The sequence below is a fragment of the Chelon labrosus genome (assembly GCF_963514085.1).
Source record: "Chelon labrosus genome assembly, chromosome: 18".
Classification (NCBI taxonomy): domain Eukaryota; kingdom Metazoa; phylum Chordata; class Actinopteri; order Mugiliformes; family Mugilidae; genus Chelon; species Chelon labrosus.
The window spans coordinates 6621067-6642748 of record NC_140351.1 but is presented as its reverse complement, the minus strand read 5'-3'; the positions used below and the strand labels follow the sequence as shown (position 1 = coordinate 6642748).

Here is a 21682-nt window from a genome sequence, read left to right as displayed (position 1 = left end):
CCCCAACTGCTCATTTCTTCACTGTATTTTTCCAAAGCTACCATTACTTGAAGATGTATTGCCTGTTGTTGTGTTCTTTAGATGGGAGCAGAGAAAAGACCCACACGGGAGAACGTATTATGTAGACCACAACACCAGGACTACTACCTGGGAACGACCACAGCCACTACCACCAGGGTGAGAATCTTATCTTTCTCTTGCATCTCCGTCTACAGCCCCTTTCCTATACCTTTACCAGGATCATCTGTTCATACATCAACACATAACACCTTGTTTACACCTGATGGCTTTCAACCACACCTGCAACTTAACAAAAATCACATAGAACAATAGAAGTGTTGGTTTCAGTTTACGTTTATGGTAATTTAAAGTGCGTCTTCACAGATTAAGAGCTTTTTAAACAATTCATACTCTAAAATAAAGTATCCTGACTCATTAATATAACATTTATATATTCTGTCCAGTGCTAAACTGTCTTTATTTGTTAGCGGCCAGTTTCAGGTAGCACCAACAGCTGTGATTCATCAGGTTTGTGCCCGTCTCATACAAGTCTTCTACATTATTCTAGCTGGGAGCGCCGAGTGGACGACCGGGGCAGGATCTATTACGTGGACCACAACACCCGCACTACCACGTGGCAGCGACCCACTATGGAGTCGGTGCGCAACTTTGAGCAGTGGCAGAGCCAGCGCAGCCAGCTGCAGGGAGCTATGCACCAGTTTAACCAGAGATACCTCTACTCTGTAAGACCATCTCTCTCTTTTCACGTCTCACATGTGCACCGTGCTGCTGTATTAAGTCCAACAAATAGGGCAGTGAGGAGAGGGTAGGTCATGCCTTGGCTCCAGAAAACCTGTGTTCTCTACTCCAGAAATGTTCTGGTCATCCATCGCCACAAACTCCCTAACCCTCTCTTGAATATTTTCCGTCTTCACGCTGTCTTTTTATCTTAATTGGTGGCAAATCAAGTTTCCTACTACCACCTCGCCAAGCCATCCACATTGCACAATTTACAAATATCAGTCTGGCTGTTTTCCACACAGCAGACATGTGGAGTCACGTGATTCTGGTTCTTCTTCTTCTTCAAGTTTTGGCAGCGTTTACGCTAGGCAACCGCTATAAAAAACGGAAGAGGAAGGAAATGTTTTGTTGCTACAGGGATGTGGTTTTGGTTTAATATAAATAACTACAAAAGATCAGGCTGGTCTGAAGCCAGAGTACGATCTGATCATTTAAAAAAAATTAGAAAAAATAAAATTCCTGGATTCTCCCTCGTGATACTGTTGATTTATCAAGATTTCACACGTGAATAATCAAGTAGCTTAACCTTTCCCCCCCATTTACAATAGAAACATACATAAAATGACATTAATGACATTAGTTTTTTAATAAATATCACCCTGAGCAGTGTACTTTCAACCTATTCATGTCCCTTTTATCTCTGAGAAGTTATTTCACATGCATCTTTTATTAGTTCCCTCTTTATACAGTAGGTCTAATTTTGCTGACCAGAGATAAACGTCGCCCGTTCTGCGCTCCTTTGATCGTGTGCTCCGTGAAGCCTATGCATTATTGAATCACGTAACCACACTGGCTCTTCCCGGCTTTGAGCTTTAATCAGCTGATCACAGTCAAACCATGTCCCGGGGTTTACTTATTCACTGCGACACAAAACATCTGTGTCTTTGACTGAAACTACCTTAATAGTATAAGATGGAAACCTACATTTTCTGGTGTCTGTCTGAACAGACCACCATTAAGAAGAGCTCTGAAATAGCTCTGCTGTCTTTTTGGAGAATTTAAAGTTTATTTTTTTCCGTGTAATTAACATAATTCTGCATATTTTACCAGTTACTTACAGAACAGACTTTCAAAACACTTCTACAAGCTGTAAACATTATTTTAAGGTATAAATTAAATCAGCTGTAAGTGTTATCATCCATTAAAATGTAGGTTTCCTCCACGTGGTCAAGGGTAAACTAGTTGTTGTCAATCTTATCCTGATGATTAGCTTAGCCAGCGGCTGACGGCCGTCGTCCCCTTCCATCCTTTGTTTTGTAATCGCGATCACTCACTCCATCTAGCTCGACTTCATTTAGCACAAAGGTGAGAACCAGAATTTCAAATATGCCCCGTCCCACCTTCCTCCCCGGCCGGGTTATCTTTGCGTCTTTGATCTGATTGGAGAGGTCATCGCCACTGATGATGATTAGCTTACAGCGCAAATCAAAAGACGAAGACTCCTGGGACGTATTGAGCAGTAACCAGCCACACAGAGCCAACAACGCATTAATGCTCTTTACTTATGTTATTTATGTGTTTTTACTTTTATATCTTAGTTTGTTTTCATCTGGACTTTCGTACCTTTTCCTTTTCATGGAATATATTTTTGCTTAATATATATTTTTTTACATATTTGGAGTATTTTGGAGCAGATTTGAGCCTAAATGGACGTCTATGTGTGCATCCCCCGTTTTCAGGCATCCATGATGTCGGCTGAGAACGATCCTCTTGGCCCGCTACCTCCTGGTTGGGGTGAGTTCACATTCTTTCTTCTCAATGCTCACTTTTACCTGGTGTCGGCGCGCACTTTCTCGAAATGGGAAACAGGTGTAGATGCGCAGTTCTCGAGCTGTTACACCAATATTTTGTATTTCTGCAGACGGTTTCAGGCACTAAAAGTTAATGGAACATCGTTTCGAAACCAAATCAATATTTAGTGTGACCACAATTGGCCTATAATATTGCACCAGTTCTCCAAGGTGCACTAGTGTTTTGCCAGGTAAGTAATTCTTTCTTTTCGTTTCTACAGAGCCCTGTAGGAGCAGTACCATCTGTTTTTTTTGGTTGCTCAAGAGCTCACAGGCAGTCGTAGGTCCTCACGGCTAGCTGTGTATGTTTTAGGTCATTGTCACGGTGCAGTTAAGAACCTAAACATCTAGTTTCAAGCTAGGCCAGACCAGTAACATAATAGTATAATAACCTATAAATAATTCTGTTAGTGCAAAGAAGTAAAAGTGTGAATTTAATGAATTATCCTTTTGAAAAATCTTTTTTTTTTTTACATTTCTTAATGAAAAATAAATGCAATTTTGGCGCATCGCTGTCTGCTGTTCAGTTCTGGGTGTCGTCTTCTGTCCGCTACGGAAATGGGTGGACAAGTTAGGACTAGTAGTTAAGGTTTACTATATAATTTTCACACTTTACATTTATGTTTGACACCCCTGGCCTATATCTTTTTTTGCAAAGTGTTGTTTTTTTGGAAGTTTAATTTACATCAAGATTCAAATTGTCTCCACATTGTCTATCTCCACCCTCCCCTCCGTTTAAAGCTTTCCCACCTCCTGCCACCACTTGCTTGTTCACAGACCTCACAGATGGTTGAATTCGTCTGTGTTTACTTCACAAATCGGCACCAGGAAGCGATAATGCGACATGTGTTTGCCGCGCCGTGCTCATTCTGTCCGTTGAAGCTGAAGATTGCCGTCTTTGTGTGTTTTTAATCTCGCTTTTCAGAGAGACGCGTGGACTCCAACGACCGAGTGTACTTTGTCAACCACAACACCAAGACGACGCAGTGGGAAGACCCCCGAACCCAAGGGTGAGCTCAGAGAAAACACAGCGGGAAACTAGTGCACATAACACCCATGTAAATTATGCACTAACAGCGTGTGGCAACGTCATAATTAACCTGTTAGTTTTGTGAAATTGAAGAAATTAAAAACAGTTTATAGATGTAAAAGTGATCACTCAAACTTCAAGATAGTTTCTTTTCCTGCTCAGACGTGATTTAATCATGTCCCTATTCACTGGAATTGCACTTTGTTTCCTGTCTCTACAAGAAACACGTCTATTCTTGACAAATCTTAAATTTACTCAGTAAAAACAGAAATTGCCGAACGATGGAAAATGACTTTTCCTCGCTTAAGAATTTATAAACCTCGATAAATCAGTGTATAATTTCATCGAGGCGTTTAAATATGTTTACACTCTGATGCTGTCGTGTAGTGGCTTCACTGAATGTGCTGCAGGGGGGGAAGGCGACATCTGTTTCTGCGATGCCGAGATGAGCATTCACAGTATTTACATCTGAACTGCCAATTATTATTTATTTATCAACCGATCGTTGCAGGCAGTAACTCTTTCAGCTTTCCAAAAACACATTCTGTGACTTTTTAAAGAATAAATCAGCGTATCTCTGAGGGGAGCGTATCTAAATGAAAATCAGGGCTTAAAGCGTTGACGTCACTTTGCAGCGTTAAGTTATGTGAACTTAATGAAAACCCATAGAAAGCTTTTTTTTTTTTCTAGCATAGGACACATCAGGTCAACATCTACAAGGACAGATATTCAGAAGTTTTACTTAAGTTGCCCAACAGTAGCAGAAGACCTTCACTCATACCTGTTTTACATGTGTAAACAATGTGATCATTTAATGTTAATTGATAGCAGTTAGTCTTGTGATTCCACAGTTCATATATAAATCTGTTCTGTGTTTATTTTCGTGTGCTTGCAGGCTACAGAATGAGGATCCTCTGCCTGAAGGTTGGGAGATCCGCTACACAAGGGAAGGCGTCCGCTACTTTGTGGATCACAACACCCGAACCACCACCTTCAGCGACCCCCGTACTGGAAAGTCTTCTGTGTAAGAAGGACGCAATTTTTTAAAAATAAATACACCTAGTTCTTGTGTTCATCGTTACATTTCTTTACCAGAAGTCATGTCGCGTTTGGTCAGGAGCCCCAAGAGCTGCAGCTTTGTATGCATACGTTTACTGGGGCCGTTTCGTGTGTTGCTGTAGAGAATGGAGAATAGTGTTTCAGTGTTTGAATCTTTTGTTCCCTTTAGCACCAAAGGTCCTCAGATTGCTTATGAGCGCAGCTTCCGGTGGAAACTCGCCCATTTCCGTTACTTGTGCCAGGTAGGTGTTTCTGTCTTTTATTCTCTCGCTTTCATTCCGTCCTCCTCACTTACCCTTTCCACTCTTAATACATTTGCTTCTGTTTGGTCTCCCCTCAGTCTAACGCTCTCCCCAGCCATGTGAAGATCACCGTCTCCAGACAGACACTGTTTGAAGACTCTTTTCAACAAGTAAGAGTCTTTCTGCTGCTCGCCGCTAAGAGTTTAAACTTATATTTGCCAGTGAGGTGCAAGAGGTGCATCATAGCCTCACATGCATGGTTAATTTGAGTTTTTCCTAATAGCTACTCTGATCAGCCACAACATTAAGACCACAGACAGGAGTAGTAAATAACATTGACCATCTTGTGGCAAAAACCAGGCACCCCCACCCCATAGCAATGACACTCCTTGATGGCAGCAGCCATCCCCAGCAGCATGCAGCCCAGTGTTTCCTCTAGGATTTTTTTTGAGCAGTGGGGGCAGGCCTGCCGAAAGCACCCTGCGTACGGAACAACTTATTGTAAATTGTCAGTAGGCTAGGCTATCCTTGCCTATAGATTAGGGTAGGACACTCACGTGTAGGCTACACTGTCTGCTTAATCTGATCTTGACATATAGGCTAAGCATTCTGTAGCCTAATTCATCGCACTTCACAATCGTTTCTTTTTGCTAATTTATTTTCACATTTAGCAGCAGGGGTAACAACGTTTCGGTCGTGCGGCTTCATTAAAACCTAAACTTTTCTGTGTAGGCTAATACAACACAACTATTTACTTTAACATCATTACGTCTATTACTACATCTATAGACTATTTCCAATTGGTATTATATTAGTGACTTACTTACCGTTGTTTCCAGATGCTTTGATATCAGGACGTGAGCTGACAGAACTGACAAGTTGAACGTTGTCCAATTAAAACGGACCCACCGCGGTGACGTTTTTGGTGGAGCTGTTAAGTTTAATAGTCGACTCAGAAGAAAGCTAACGTTTTGACAAAAAGCTACATCAACACAACAGTAGGCTATGTGGAGTTAAACTGGACAGCCCCAATAACCTCTGAATAGTTCTACTTGTTAAATTGCAGCCAACGGGGGGTGCATTATGTCGGCAGGATCATTTAAAAGGCAACCGCGACTATTGTGCGTCTGCCCCATTTCTGATACAGCGGCGGCAGAAAATTAAACCATGGCGGGCCGTCGCTCCAAAATCAACATAGAGGAAACACTGCAGCCACAAAAACACTTTAGGAACAACTAAAAAACACATGAAGAACAGCACAAGGTGTTGACCTGGCCTCCATATTCACTAGATCCCAAACTGATCAAGTATCTGTGGGATGATCCACAGAGGCCCCTCTCCTCAAAGGCCCCCACTAGCAACATTCTATTGCCAGACACCACAGGACACCCTCAGAAGGCCCATGTCCATTCTCTGATGAGTCACAACTGTTATAGAGGCAAAAGGGAGACCTACACAATATTCGGTCATAATGTTATGCCTGATCGGTGTATATTTATAATTGTGACATGGTCTCTTACTGATGTGTTTTAGCTGATCTTGTATGTGTCTTTTAGATTATGGCCCTGAAGCCTTACGACTTGAGGAGGAGACTGTACGTCATCTTCAGAGGCGAGGAGGGTCTGGACTATGGAGGCTTAGCCCGGTAATAAAGACATTAAAATAATCTCATCTCCTTATCTCTCTGTCTCTTTTCTCGTGCTCTCCACATTCAGTTTATTTATGTCCCGCGTGTGTTTTTTCACAGAGAGTGGTTCTTCCTCTTGTCCCATGAAGTGCTGAACCCCATGTACTGTCTGTTTGAGTACGCTGGCAAGAGCAACTACTGTCTGCAGATCAACCCGGCCTCCGCCATCAACCCGGACCACCTCTCCTACTTCTGCTTCATAGGCCGCTTCATTGCAATGGTACATGCAAACAAACGCACCTTTATAAACCAATATAATAACCTTAATGACCGGGATCCACTGGGAAACGAGTGACAACAAATATTGTATTGATAAATAAAACGTTATTCAATGAAATAAGATATAAATGTCTCTTGGGTTTCCCACAGATGAGCTGAGCTTATTTTACGACATATCGCTGATGCAGTGTTTATTGATTTTTTTTTTCTGCAGGCACTTTTCCATGGCAAGTTCATCGACACCGGCTTCTCTCTGCCGTTCTACAAACGCATGCTGAACAAGAAGTTAATACTAAAAGACCTGGAGTCCATTGACCCGGAGTTTTACAACTCACTCATATGGATCAGGTAATCTGAGCTGTGTGACCTTTGATTATTTACAGAGGCTTTTATTTTAACATTAACGTTCAGTTTTTATTGTTGCTTTAATGAGCTCTGACCATTTCTTCGCTTTATACCGAGTAGAGTGTTTGATTAAAGAGCACACGGTGTACAGTTTTAATTGGATTTTCTGCTGCTTTTTCAAGCTATCTCGTCCCTTCTAGTTTTATGAGGTGATCACGGTTTTCAGCTAACAAAATTTGACTTGTAGGATGTATTATCTTAATATGTTGGCGAGCAGAGATCAGGTTAGTTGTGTTTAAGTAGTCTTCAGCAAATAACCCTCTTCATCTACTGTAGTAATTTGTATTATAACAAAGACCTCTCAGCTCAGAAGAGAAGCGACAACCCAATGTTCAGAGGACTTTAAATGCCAATATAATACAATATAATATAATATAATGTCAACTTACCTCTGCTGCAGGCAATATGTTCATTAGAGTCTATGATTTGCACCTCAGACACACATTTTTCATGCACAATCTGTACAGTTTCTCCTCTTATTTATATATTTAGCATATTTTTTTTGTATTGTTTGATTTCTTCCTGACTTATATTTATTGTACCACAACAAATTCTTCGATTTTTGCAAACTTACGTGGCAATAAAGACAATTCTGAGTCAGATTTGACCCCATACACCATTGAGGTCAAGTAGCAGGCACATCCCAGTATTCAGATTAGACTGCTGCAGAGAAACCACTAATGTGGGAGACGAAATAATAAGAAATAAATAAAAAGCCTGAGCAAAGAAACAAGGAGTAGACATTAGACCACTTTGTCCAAACACCTCATGCTTGGGATAATCTCGGGGACACCTATCTTCAAATTCACCACAGGGGCTCCCTTTGACTTATTCTCATTCCTCCTCAGGGACAACAACATAGAGGAATGTGGACTAGAGATGTTCTTCTCGGTGGACATGGAGATCTTGGGGAAGATCACTTCCCACGACCTCAAACCCGATGGAGTCAATGTCCTGGTCACCGAGGAGAACAAGGAGGAGTACATTGGGTACATCGGCACTGTTTTATCTTAACAGCAACAGTATCTTAACATCTGACTATAATTTGGGTCGCACCGTGCTTTATTTTTGAAAATCTGTGCTGTTGCGTTTGCAGTCTGATGGCGGAGTGGAGGTTCTCCCGCGGAGTCGAGGGTCAGACCAAAGCTTTCCTGGACGGCTTCAACGAGGTGGTTCCCCTTCAGTGGCTCCAGTACTTTGATGAAAAGGAGCTCGAGGTGAGCAGCGATTCTGATTCTCCTGTTGACTCATGTTGTCACGTCTGTCTTAATTTAATGTTAATCAGGGCAGTCAGTAAATTAAATTACTTAACCATGATTAAATTGTTTACGTGGGACTGGGCAAATGTTAACCAGGAGGCTGAACTTTGAAGACACGTTTCTTTATCCATTTCTCCTCCTTATCTGCCCCCTTATCCTCCTTCTTCCTCTCCTTCTACTTCATCTTCTTCTCCTCCACATCCTCCTTCTTCTTCTACTTCATCTTCTTCTTCTCCTTCTTCTTGTACTTCATGTCCTCCTCCTTCATATTCTTCTACCCTTCTCCCCTTTCTCCCTCTTCTACTTCATCTTCTTATCCTCCTCATCCTCCTCCTTCTTCTACTTCATGTCATCCTCCTCCTTCTTCTATTTCATCTTCTTCTCCTTCTTCTTGTACTTCATGTCCTCCTCCTTCATATTCTTCTCCCCTTCTCCCCTTTCTCCTTCTACTTCATCTTCTTCTCCTCCTTCTTCTTCTACTTCCCGTCCTCCTCCTCCTTCTTCTATTTCATCTTCTTCTCCTTCGTCTTGTACTTCATGTCCTCCTCCTTCATATTCTTCTACCCTTCTCCCTTTTCTCCCTCTTCTACTTCATCTTCTTATCCTCCTCCTCATCCTCCTTCTTTTTCTACTTCATGTTCTCCTCCTCCTCCTTCTATTTCATCTTCTTCTCCTCCTTCATCTTGTACTTCATGTCCTCCTACTCCTTCTTCTTCTGCTACTTCATGTCCTCCTCCTCCTTTTTCTACTTCATCATCTTCTCCTCCTTCTTCTTCTACTTCATGTCCTCCTCCTCCCCCTTCTACTTCATCTTCTTATCCTCCTCATCCTCCTCCTCCTTCTTCTTCTACTTCATGTACTCCTCCTTTTTCTACTTCGTCATCTTCTTCTCCTCTTTCTACTTCATCATCTTCTCCTCCTTCTTCTTCTACTACATCTTCTTATCCTCCTCATCCTCCTCCTTCTTCTTCTACTTCATCTTCTTCTCCCTTTTCTCTTTCTTCTCCTTCACAGCCCCAGTATTAATACATCTTGGCAAATAATCTACAAACTATTTAACTGTACCAAATTAAAATGAACTAATATTGATGTGTGTAGAAAACCGCTCTCAACACGTCTTGTGTAAAACCCTCTTCATCCCTCTACTTCAGTTTGCTTGTTCTTTATGTAATGTAATGTTGTTGAATGTGTGTGTGTGTTTGTGTGTTTGATCCAGGTGATGCTGTGCGGCATGCAGGAGGTCGACCTGCAGGACTGGCAGAGAAACACGGTGTATCGTCACTACACCAGGAACAGCAAACAGATCATCTGGTTCTGGCAGGTACGCTTGCATAGATGCACAACGGAACGCAATGAGGACTTTAGAAAACAAATCTTACGCACAACAAGAGTTACACACACACAAACATTACTTACAGCGATTAACTGACATGTCTCAAGGAGCATTTGGGTTTGGTAAGTGATGACTGATGATCCCGTTGCAGCTGGTGAAAGAGGTGGACAACGAAGTGCGACTACGGCTCATGCAGTTTGTCACTGGAACCTGCCGGCTTCCTCTGGGTGGCTTTGCTGAACTCATGGGTCAGTAAACAAAAAGTCACAACTTGTCTACAAAATTGTTCAGACACCAAGAGTTCCCATCTTCTAAACCCTCTTTTTTTTTTTTTTTTTTTTTTTTTGTATCACAGGAAGTAACGGGCCCCAAAAGTTCTGCATTGAGAAGGTGGGGAAGGACACGTGGCTTCCACGGAGCCACACGTGGTGAGTCCTCTCCCTCTGATCCGTGGGATTCATTGCTCTTTCTCTTATTATTGAAGAATATTCCTGTTTAATTAGGACCAAGAGCTGTGTTTCAAAGTCAACTCTGGTGAGAACTGGTATGGAGCAGGAGAGGCCCCAGTGTAGAGCCTTGGGGAACTCCGCTTGAACACAAAGTAGTTTCTGGTGTTTATACAGGATTCAGAGCAGTGTAGCACTCGACCAGAAAGTCTCGTTCAAGTCTCAAGATCTTCTTTTTCTGCTACTTCTTCTCCTCCTCCTTCTTCTTCTCCTCCTCTACTTCTTCTCTTCTCCTCATTCTTCTTCTTCTTCTGCCTCTTTTTCTCCTTTTTCTTTTACTCCAACTACTTCTTGTCCTCCTTTTTCTTCTTGTCCTTCTCCTTCGGCTTCTTCTCCCCCTTCTCCTCTTGCTCCTTCTCGTCCTGCTTCTTCTGCTTCTTCTTCTACTTCTCTTCTTCTTCTTCTTCTTCTTCTTCTTCTTCTTGTACCTCTCATCTTCCTTTTCTCCTACTTCTCTTCATTCTTCTTCTTCTTCTTCTTCTTCTACCTCTTCTCATCCTCTCCTCCTCCCCTTTTTCGTCTTTAACTCCTACTACTACTTCTCCTCATTCTACTTCTTATTCTACTTCTTCTCCTCCTTTTTCTTCTTGTTCTTCTCCTTTGTATTCTTCTGCTTCTTCTTCTTCTCCTCTAGCTGCTTCTCGTCCTACTTCTTCTACTACTTCTTCTACCATGTCTCATCCTCTCCTTTTTCTCCTACTTCTCCTCATTCTTCTTCTTCTTCTTCTTTTCCTCCTGCTTCTCCTCCTTTACTTCTTCTCCTCCTCCTCTCCTTCTTCCACTTCTAATCTTCTTCTTCTACTTCTCTACTGTTTCCGCCAACCACTTCTCCTCATCTTACTTCTTATTCTACTTCTCCTCCTTTTTCTTCTTGTCCTTCTCATTCGTTGTCGTCTTCTTCTACCTCTTCTATAAAATAAACTTGGAGGATCGATAGGGGCCTATAATTAATAATTGGCTCTGAGTTTTTTTGACTTTTGAAGAAGATCCGATGCTGTTGTTCTAAAATCCTTAATGCTCCTCTTTGTCCGTCCCCTCCTGTGTTTTCAGTTTTAACCGCCTGGACCTGCCTCCTTACAAAAGTTTCGAACAGCTCAAAGAGAAGCTGCTCTTTGCCATCGAGGAGACAGAAGGATTCGGCCAAGAATAGAGGGAGGAGTCCTCTCGTATTTCCCTCCCTCTCTCCCTTCCTCCCTTCCTCCCCCAGAAAAAAAACTAAACTAAAAAAAAAAAAAAAAAGTTGCACAAGATAACCACCAATGTATATAAGCTATTTTGTCATTTTAAACCAAATCCTCATTTGCAGCATCGTTTTTTGCCGCAATCCTGCCCCCCCCTCCACCCCTCCACCTCCCCCACCTCCCCCCAGCCCTTATATAATATATAATACCCCCCCATCATAAAATATGCAAGCATTTCAGCATTTTGCTCCTCTGTTTAAAAGCAGAAATCATTAATATTTTTTTTTTTTATTATTATTATTATTTTAATTTTCTCCCCACTGCTGACTGGCTTTTTAAAAGAGACTGAAAGTGTTTTCGAGAGGATTTTATAGTTGAAGCGCAATCTTCTTTTAAAGCTCTAGTTCTATAGAGCTTTTAAAAGGCAGGAATAGAGTATTAGGGTCCGGTGCCTGAAATTCTTTTTTCCTCTTGGACCCATAGTTAATTTTACAATTATTTGTGTGTGTGTGTGTGTGTGTGCGTGTGCGTGTGCGTGTGCGTGCGTCTGTGTGTGTGTGTGTGTGTGTGCGTGTGCGTGCTTGCATGCTGCCTATGACGATGAGAGGACTCCACTCACTCACACATAGAGATCTTTTTAGCATGGATCGCTCCGTCTCTGAATGAGCTTGTCGTCAACCATCATCCTCGTAAAACAAAAATAAGGCACAGTGTTGAGGTTGCTTCATAAAAACTTGTTTTATTTTCTCTCCTCAATGGAAAAAGGAGCATGATTGATTGGATCCTTTTCTCTTCGTGTTTCTGGAGGAAGGCCACAATGTCAAAGGGAAAAAATATGTTAAATAGTTGTAAAGCGTGAGTGTGGTGTTAGACTGCAGCCTGCTGGCTCACTGTGAAGCAGCAACAACAACAGAGAAGGGCTTTAGTCTGTGATCTAGATTCACAAGGAGGAGATACTCAGATTTAATTATTGCAAAAAAGATTTAACAAAACAAAACAACTACACTGGTTTTGTGGCTAGATTATTTCTGTGCTTTTGTTTTTTTTGTAAATTGTCACCAGACCGATGGTCCTGTTCAGACTTTACATTAACATCCGTCCTACACAATCTGATCACGACTGGCCTCTGCGGGACATAGACGGTGTGAGACATTTACACTTGTGCTCACTTTCTACTTCCTGCGTCACTTTCAACAAAGGCGACTGAAACTTTCACCAAAAATTTCACCAAAGACGAGTCAAACAAATGTTTGTATCTCCGAACAAACATTTCCTCCATGTGTTCCATCTTTACTGATCCAAAATGATCAATTTGAAATTTGCAGAGAGGAGGAGAAGCAGCCGGAAATACTAAGCGGACCAATCACAGCTCTTGCGGTTTACGTCGCTGTGACACGTAGTTAGATTTCTGGGGAGGTGCACGTCAGCTACGGAGTTAGAGTCTGCGTAGGGTCTGGGCTGTCACCATAGCTATGGCATCAAATTGGCACAGAAGCATAAACCACATATAACCACATGTGTCCCCAGCCAGCTCTTCAGATCCAGTCTAGGTTTCTCTGTTTGTAAATCATTTTAGGGGGACAGTCGAGTATATTTTAACAGCGTCCGTATCTAATGGATCTCAGCCGTTGTTTCAGAGCCATGAACAGCGCTGTTTTATATGTGTGTGCACCATGACTTGGGCACACATGTTAAGTTATCATGTAGCCTTTTAATCTCTGCCCTGACGTTAGTTAGACATGCACAAAACTCAGATTATGACTCGAACCCTGGAAGCTTCCGTACAAGATTATTTAGGAAATACCCTTAACTACAGTCGGCTTGTTATACTACGTTCTTACGTTGGCGATCATTTAGAATAGTGCTTGTGTTTCGTTTTCTGAATTAATGAGGCAAAACCCTGCACATGCAAGAGCACCCCTGATGAGTAGGAGGTCTTTAATTACCAAAGGAGGGAGCTCGGAGTAGAACCGCTGCTCCTTCGCATCGAAAGGGGCCGGCTGAGGTGGTTCAGTCTTCTTGTTCGGGTGCCCTCTAGGCGCCTCCCTTTGGGGTTTAATCGGGCACGGCCAGCCGGGAGGAGACCCCAGGGCAGACCCAGGACACACTGGAGAGATTATATATCTCGTCTGGTCTGGGAACGCCTCGGGATGAGCTGGAATGTGTTGCTGAGGAGAGGGACTTACTTAGCCTGTTGCCATCATGACCCGATTTTGGATAAGTGGATGGAAAATGAATAAATGAATGAATGAACTACCAAAGGAATGAGGTCCAGTGTGTCCCAGACCACCTCCTAATGTGGTCAGCGGTCAGATCCTGTACTTTAAGCTGGTCACTTGTGATCAGGTGTTAATGCGAGGTCTGAACAGAGCCTATGAAGCCACTGGATGTTTTTAATTCTTAATCCATCATCAAGAAGACGAAGATATTAACTGCACCCCTATCACCTTAAGGAGTCACAGCCACATCGCAGCTTATCATAAAATATATAACCCCTTTAACATGATGCAGAACAGAACAGAGACTCAGACTGCGAATATCAAATGGTATTTGGTCTGTATGGGTTGTGAGAAGGTGCAGAGGACATCTTACCATCTTAATTTCATAAAAGAACAAGTGTTGCATGCATGCAGGTAGAACAGAGTGGAAAGAAAATGTGTGAAGTCAACCGTTCCTTACATCGTACTGTTGATTCACCCGACATTAAAGATGAAGTAGCCTTAGTTTAAAAAAAAAAATCAGTAAACACCAGTAACGTCTCCTGCACGGAGACCGACACGGCAGCAAGCCTGATGTATGTTGTGTGTTTTTATGTCTGTCCTTCTTTCCTCTTCGTCCTTTTGTTTCCATAAACGTCTAACTCCATTGTTTGTAAATGACAACTCTGGTGCTTATTCTTTCAGTCAGTGGTCTAAATGCAGGAAGAAAAATAACAAAAAAAAAAGAAGCTATGGCAGTGGCAGGCCATTCTTATTTTCTCTGGCATCGTTTCCGTTTAATACATTTTTTTTTTTTTAGACCACTGCAAAAAACAATTTGTGTGTTTTTTTTTTTTTTGTTTTTTTTTCCCGGAGGAGCTTGTGATTAGTCAAGTTATCAGTCGTGTACATAACGTGCGTTCAGAGGGACGACAGAAAGATTTACTGTAGCAAAAGGAGCCGACTTTCGAGAGAGAGGCGTCAAAACTGCATAACTCTGTGCTTCCTTTTGAACAGACACCTGTAATCAAAGAAAATCAACTGTGTATGTGAATATTCATTGTATAAAGATAACGACAGTAAATGAAGTACTTAAAATATTATAATGAATTACACAGAGCCGCCGCTCCATTGATGGAAATCTGTGATGCCTTTTTGTTCTTATCAGAAATTAGACGGGGACGTTTCGGGTTGCCTTGGTCGCAGCCGTCCCGTTAACTGGGTGAAGTATCGGCTGAGAGGTGACACTGTTTATATATCGGGTCAGTGTGCATCGACTCGGCGAAGGACGTCACTGCGGCCGAGGCCACCTGAAACGCATCCAAACTGTAACATATCGCGTGTAGATACACACTGTAAACACCAACTACACTGTACAGAATGCCCCTTTACTGGAGACGATGTGTATAGAAGATTCATTTTTAATCTGCTTTCACCCATTTTAAATGGAGAGAGATGGATTTATGAGATACAAATAAATAAGTGAATAAAGCCCCTCATTGCTCATGCTTCCTTCCTTCCTTTCGTTATGTGACGTTATAGGAGGCCGCCTGCTCAGGATTCACAACAAACTGTTTTTTATTCTGCTGAAAAACATGAATTTAACCTTCTGTTTGGATGAGATCGTGCTGCTTTCAGCTCATTTTTAATGCCAGCCCTCTTAAGCTAATGTACAAATGCACTCGCTGACGCAAACTATTAACACATAGAGCAGCTCAGTTCAATTAATGCTGGTAAAAAAAAAACAAAAAAAACGATGTAATGTTTAGTTTAAAACAGAGCACCTCCTTAGTTTTCAGGAATGCATTCATTAAACATCCAAAACAATAAAACAAATTACATCTTTATCTGAAAAATATAAACCCTGCATTTCACAAAAAAAAATAAAAATACAGTAAACATTCCAGTAAATGTAATTGAAAACATTAAAATCGGGTTAAAATCCTTTAAAGTGGGATTACCGATTTTTACAACCTGGACGTTATTTCTGGCCTAAAATACGGTCGTTTACTCACCCATATAACTTTTGTGTCATTCATATTCCTTCGGGAGATATTTAGATCTGCGTATATCAATTTAGTGGGAGTGATTGGGGCACCGGAGATACCTGTTATCATCATCCGGGGTCTGTAGATTGACCTACGTCAAGTAGTTCCCTGTTGAGTCCAGGTAACTCCGGACTCAACAGGGAACAGCACTAGCGTACGATAACAAAATATTGGTGAAATGAACGAGTTTCGTGGCAGATAATGCGTTATTTAGACGCTGCGTTTCGGTGCCCCAGTCACTCCCACTATATGGATATATGCTGATTTAATTATCTCCAAAAGGAATATGACTTACACAGAAGTTATATGGGTGAGTAAATGACCGTATTTTGTGCCAGACATAAGGTCCAGGTTGTAAAAAAAAAACAGTAGTTCCCCTTTAAGAGAAATGAGAAACCAACTGTTAGCACTTTAACTGTTAGGATACTGATATAGACTGGCTATTAAAATGCTGACGACATCAATTTACAGTATCATTTTTTTTCAACAAAGCAACAACTTTACAAACACTTAGCCCTTAAAATACATGAAATATACTCTTCCTTACGTCGTTTTTAAAAGGTCCACAGTGACGGTACATTTTCTAAAGCTCCACATTGGACCAACAAACTGGATGATGGTTTAATTTCTCTTGAAGGCATGAGTGATTTCTGTGCGTGAAGCCACTGGCAGTTCAAGTTTATTATTAATAATTAATAACGGGAAAAAACAAACACATTTTGCTAGCGGCTGTGAACAGTCCACGAGTCCTGGAAAAAGGCATCACGTTGCTCCAGTCAGCGGTTAGAGGAGCTTTACCCGAGCTTCTTCAAGAGGTCCACCGCTTCTTTATGGACCTGCAGAGGAACAAGTAGGCTTCAGTAATTCACACACACCAGATAGTTATAGTCTTAGGTTATTTGAGATCCAATAGCTCAGACTACAGTACATAGTTCAAGTTTGGTTTCAGACTCAAAATCATTTTCAATTTATAAATCAAAAGCAAAAAATGGACCTTTCGTCCTTTAATATATGAAAAAGAAAACAAAGAGGATTAAACTGAATATGTTTCATATAAAACGAGACGTTTTTGTTCAGTGAAGAGGAAATTGTTTGACAGCAGACACAGACTGTAAAAATATATCTTTAAAATGTGTTTATACTGTCTGTGGCATGTCATCTGAATTTTTCTCTGAGCTACTTCCTGAAAATATGTTTTGTTTTTGTCTTGCTGCATTTTTATTAGTAGAAAGAAAATCAAATCCAATATTAACTTTCTCTTTTTCGATTTAGACTACAGAATAAAAGAAAAGTTTTTTGTAGTTTTTGCAGTTTCTGATATTAAAAGCAAACTTAAAGGGGAACTACTGTTTTTTTTACAACCTGGACCTTATTTCTGGCATAAAATACAGCCGTTTACTCACCCATATAACTTTGGTGTCATTCGTATTCCTTCTGCTACATGACCGAATATTTTTCCAACTCTGAGGTTGTGGACAAACCATAGCAGTAGCAAATTACAGTTAAACAAGCCGGCTGTCGCAGATGCGCACAGCGCTCAGGGATGACATCATCCAGTCTGTAGGTCAATCTACAGACCCTGGATGATGATAACAGGTAACTCCGGACTCAACAGGGAATAGCACTAGCGTATCATAACAAAATATTGGTGAAATGAACAAGTTTCACGGCAGATAATGCGTTATTTAGAGGCTACGTTTCGGTGCCCCAGTCACTCCCTCTATATGGATATACGCTGATCTAAATATCTCCCAAAGAAATACGAATGACGCCAAAATTATATGGGTGAGGAAACAACTGTATTTTATGCAAGAAATAAGGTCCAGGTTGTAAAAAAAAATAGTAGTTCCCCTTTAAAATACCAAAAAAAAAAAAATATATATATATATTCACATAGCCATTTGTGCCACATGAGTTTAATTTTGAATGCTCCTTTAAAATATGGGACAATCTCAAATGAATTAAACCTATATATTCTCTATGAGAGACTGTGAGAAAAAAGGCAAAAGCAGTGTTTGTTGATTCATTCATAGAGAAAGCTTTGTAATATATGTCGTCCTTGTAGCTGTAAAGTAGCTAAACGAAGAAATAAGTAATAAATATGTGTAATTCTGCGTTAAGTTCGGGCGTTTCTTTTACCTTCACCACAGAACACTACTGACCTCTTTGTCTTCCTCTGTGTGAGCCAGGTACTCCTTAGCTTTGCTTAGCCACAGCAGCGCCTTCTGCTTGTCTTTCATGGCCATGTACGTCTTTCCGAGCATCAGCAGGTTCTTACTGTAGAAGTTTGGATCAACTGAGAAACAAAGGAAGGCATTGTGAAATCAGTTACGAGACTATTTGTAAGAACCACCAGGAGGACTTATTAAGATGATGTGTTCTTCTTACTTTCTTCTGCTTTCAGGAAGAAATCCAAAGCCTAAAAGAAAACACAAAGTAAGATGTTTAACCCTGTCCGATCCGTGTCTTTTGAGAAGCTACTGGCATGACAAAAAAAAAACAACAAAAAACAACAGTGCTCACCTCCTCGTACGTGGACTGAGGCGGCGATTTGAAAAGTACGGCCGCCACCTTGTGCTGATACCACGGCAGCTCTGCAAAGGCAAAGCACCTGAGGGAGAGAAGGAGGAGAATATGGCGGATGAAAAACATCTTTTAGCCGCTTCAGTCCAGATTAAAGTATCTCAGGGGAGGTGTTAGAGAGGAAGCAGTCATCAATTTGGGTGTAATGTCCCTTTAAAATGCCCAAAAGTAAAGATGCTGCTGTGTATTTGATCTGCTGTGTCTCTAAATGCATTTCTTTTAATCTCAATAGGTTACCTGTTGCTGTATTAGAGATGTCAGTTATGTGAAGGCATCCATGTTCACGGTAGTAAGGAAATACGCAGAAACCATGACTGAGCACTCGCTCCTGATCGATCTATGTCTCCATTTGCTGCTAATGTGTCACAATGTGCAGCTCTCCGTCTTCTTTTAGGATCCTAAAGTTGTTAAGACTCCACATGCATGAAAGGCAGTTTGAAATCTTGGAAAGCGATGTGTGCCTCTGGAACTTTGTCCTTTGTGCTGCTCTGTGAGGTTTATGAACCAGTGCTGGCGCCAAAATGAGTTCGACCCATAAAACTGTTTTCATAAAGGAGGGGCCTCGAGGCTCAATCTTAATGTGTTGCTAAACTTATCTGAGCTGTTTGGGAGCGAGAAACCTGAAGTTTGAGCTGTTTCTGACACGGTTTCTTTAGACATGCAACAAGCTGTTGTTTATCTTAAAAGCTTTCTTTTTTCTTTTTTCTTCATCCCAGCACTTCCTCTTTAGCGCTGCCACTTCATGTTGTAGAAAAGCACTGTCATGTCCAGCAAACAAGCAAAGAAAAACCACATGCTAAAAGATTTAGAGTCAGATTCCAGCCTGACTTCCTTGAGATGCCTTGTACCTCCATTGATGCGTCAGATCTAAAACAGACTTGCTTCCCATACTCTGAGAAGCTTTTTAACTTGCAGTCAAGAAAACAGACTCACCAGAAACCCAGAATGTGTAAGGAGGTGGCATCTTTGGGATCGAGCTCGATGGCTCTCTGGGGAACAAGCAACATGTTTCGCTTTAGTACGGTTGAGGGTGACGTTATGATTACATGACATGGACGTAGATGTCCTCTCACCTCCAGGTGCTCCCTGATGATGTAGGAATTTCCTATTTTAACCTTGACTCCCAGGAAGTCCCCAGTATCACTGAGACATATGGCGTACCACTGTGTTAGGAGACAGAGAGAGAGAGAGTGGTCAGATCAGATCAAGACGTCCTAGACATGAAGAATAAGAGTCAGTGGCTCCTACTTTGTGTGCAGCGGAGCACTTGTCATTTTTCTCCAGGGCCTTCTTTGCGTATTCGAAGGCCTCGAACGTGAGCTGCTTCTTGCGGTCGGCCTCCGTGGTGGGAAGGACGGCGATGCTCCGGGACGCCCGGGCCAGTCGCCACAGGTACTCTGCATCGTCGCTGGACGAAGACACGAACGCACAAGTGGACATTTAGAGACGTGAGTGACAAATGTGATTTTATAAAGTTTTTAATGGAAGCAAAAAAAAGAAGTGGTGCCCCCTGGTGGATGCATTAGAAAAAGACACCATGGCACCAGGACAATGCACTCAACCATTGAGTAAAAACACTTGCCAGTTTATTAGGTACACTTGTGTAACAGTCCTGCACTAAATCATATCTTCACGAGGTCTTCATGACTAGGATATTAAGCTTTTGTTTTAATTTACTGAGAGAGCTGTTGACGCGACTGCATTTTAATTTTGTAGCACTATTGAATTGTAATCTGTTGCACCGACACATGTTCCTATTATTTTGACAACCCCATTTTAGTCAGTGGACAAGGCTAAATAACAGAAAGTGTGGGATAAATTAAAGGATTATCTTATCTTATCTTATGAAGGGAGATTTAGTGCAGGACGGTTGTAATACAAAGATTCGTGTACCTAATGAACTGGCAAGTGAGCGTGCATATATATATATAAAATAACAAAATGCATCAAAACAAGGTGGGTTCCAGTGGCTGTTAGAGAGAACAGAGGCAGAAATAAAAACAGTTCTGCGGGATGACAAGAGTCGGCCATGGCTGCACTCTCTCTCCTCACCTGTCTTTGTACTGCAGCAGCAGCTGGTAGAGTTTCTCCGTCTCTGCACAGCTGTACAGGTAGTCCGCCTGCTCCAAAACCTCCGCTGCACGGGCACAAAACACAGCAAGTTCCCCTCACAAAGAAGTCGATTTATTTATTTATTTATTTGCAGAAAGAAAGAAAGAAAGCATGTCTTCCTATTTGCTTAAAATCTGTGTTTGTGCAACAGCTCACCTTCTCCCAAAGCGCAGACCACGGCTGAACTCTGCACTCTGCGATAAGCTTCATAGCCCAGACATGACAGTGTGGGGATGCCCAGGAGGAATGCAGTTCTTCCACTCTGTGCACGAGATAAAGAAGAAACATGAGTACACAAGAGGAAATGTATGCAACAGATCTGTCTGGCTGCAAGTAGCTCTTCCTCAGCTGTCACTTCACAGTAGTGAGTCACAGTTGATCTATAGTAAACTGTCAACACTGGAGAAGCATCAAGTAGTCTCTTGTTAAATTAGCTCACAATGAACAGTTTAGACAGGATTTTCCTAATTACACTTAAGCTAAATTCAGTTCAACTGTCATCCAAAGCTTTTTAATGACATTTTAACACAGCACTGACAGCTCTATTCTTACCTCCTGAGGCTCTTACAGTGTTAAAGCCCTGCTGCCCTTTTACCTACATTTAATCAATCAACTTTTGGAGAGTAGCACCATTGTTCTTTCAAGGCACTCATTCCTGAAACTGGGGATCTGTTTGCAGATAGTGCAGTTTCACACAGAACACACAAAAGATAAGAATTTTTTTTTAAAAACTTAAAAAATGCATGGTTATTTACAGTTAGAGCTGTGGTAGTCCTTCTTAACGTTATCCAGAGATGCCGGTGAGTCCCTCTGCTTGTAGCCGATGTTGTGCCGGGTGCAAACTCCAGCAAAGCCCTGCTCATACACCGCGTTAAAATCCTTACAGCCATTGTATCAGAAAAGTACCCTCCTTAATCTCCTTCGGCGTTTTCACTGCAGTCGTCCAAACGCAGAGATCAGGTGTTATCACAAACTCCGGCACAGCCCAGTGAACTCAGGAGACGGGAGACGTTCAAGAGCACAAAACAAATACGTTGCAAAAGACAAGGAAAACGGTAAATAAGTAAATAGAGATCTTCACATGTCAATGAGAATAGATTAAATTATGTAGTTCTTAATCAAATATATTTTGATATATTTATTTATTTTAATGACAAATGTGTATGTAAGCAGACAAAAAATATATAGTTTCTTAAAAACACCGGAAGTCGGTTCAATGGCTAAAAATA

The 21682-nt window shown here is 41.5% G+C and overlaps 2 protein-coding genes across 4 annotated transcripts in view; one reads left to right on the top strand and one right to left on the bottom strand.

Annotated features, from left to right (window-relative positions):
* The window catches only part of wwp1 (WW domain containing E3 ubiquitin protein ligase 1), a 31309-nt gene extending 16091 nt beyond the window's left edge, over nucleotides 1-15218 (top strand). For all 3 annotated transcript variants that reach the window (XM_084566572.1, XM_084566571.1, XM_084566570.1), the window contains 16 exons: nucleotides 82-177; nucleotides 569-743; nucleotides 2481-2535; nucleotides 3517-3601; nucleotides 4517-4645; nucleotides 4850-4922; nucleotides 5021-5092; nucleotides 6479-6567; nucleotides 6670-6829; nucleotides 7043-7176; nucleotides 8082-8222; nucleotides 8330-8450; nucleotides 9709-9813; nucleotides 9977-10073; nucleotides 10181-10253; nucleotides 11382-15218. In XM_084566572.1, coding sequence (XP_084422698.1) covers nucleotides 82-177; nucleotides 569-743; nucleotides 2481-2535; nucleotides 3517-3601; nucleotides 4517-4645; nucleotides 4850-4922; nucleotides 5021-5092; nucleotides 6479-6567; nucleotides 6670-6829; nucleotides 7043-7176; nucleotides 8082-8222; nucleotides 8330-8450; nucleotides 9709-9813; nucleotides 9977-10073; nucleotides 10181-10253; nucleotides 11382-11481 — 1705 coding nt within the window. In that variant the 3' untranslated portion in view covers nucleotides 11482-15218. The remainder of the gene's footprint in view (nucleotides 1-81; nucleotides 178-568; nucleotides 744-2480; nucleotides 2536-3516; nucleotides 3602-4516; nucleotides 4646-4849; nucleotides 4923-5020; nucleotides 5093-6478; nucleotides 6568-6669; nucleotides 6830-7042; nucleotides 7177-8081; nucleotides 8223-8329; nucleotides 8451-9708; nucleotides 9814-9976; nucleotides 10074-10180; nucleotides 10254-11381) is intronic.
* A 129-nt stretch (nucleotides 15219-15347) lies between these two features.
* rmdn1 (regulator of microtubule dynamics 1) lies at nucleotides 15348-21551 on the bottom strand. The gene is made up of 10 exons (XM_084566573.1): nucleotides 21209-21551; nucleotides 20610-20715; nucleotides 20394-20478; nucleotides 19590-19749; nucleotides 19415-19504; nucleotides 19275-19330; nucleotides 18282-18369; nucleotides 18147-18177; nucleotides 17921-18054; nucleotides 15348-16594 (listed from the first exon to the last, which is right to left on the bottom strand). Exons 1-10 carry the CDS (start codon nucleotides 21341-21343, stop codon nucleotides 16553-16555), a joined length of 927 nt encoding a protein of 308 aa, XP_084422699.1. The 5' UTR covers nucleotides 21344-21551; the 3' UTR covers nucleotides 15348-16552.
* Nucleotides 21552-21682: the final 131 nt, after the last annotated feature.

Coding starts and splice junctions, on each gene's coding strand:
- rmdn1 (XM_084566573.1), bottom strand. CDS start 21,343: ATGGCTGTAAGGATTTTAACGCGGTGTATGAGCAGGGCTTTGCTGGAG. Junction 19,505..19,589: donor AGTGCTCCGCTGCACACAAA/GTAGGAGCCACT, acceptor CTCCTAACACAG/TGGTACGCCATATGTCTCAG. Junction 18,178..18,281: donor CTCAGTCCACGTACGAGGAG/GTGAGCACTGTT, acceptor GTTTTCTTTTAG/GCTTTGGATTTCTTCCTGAA.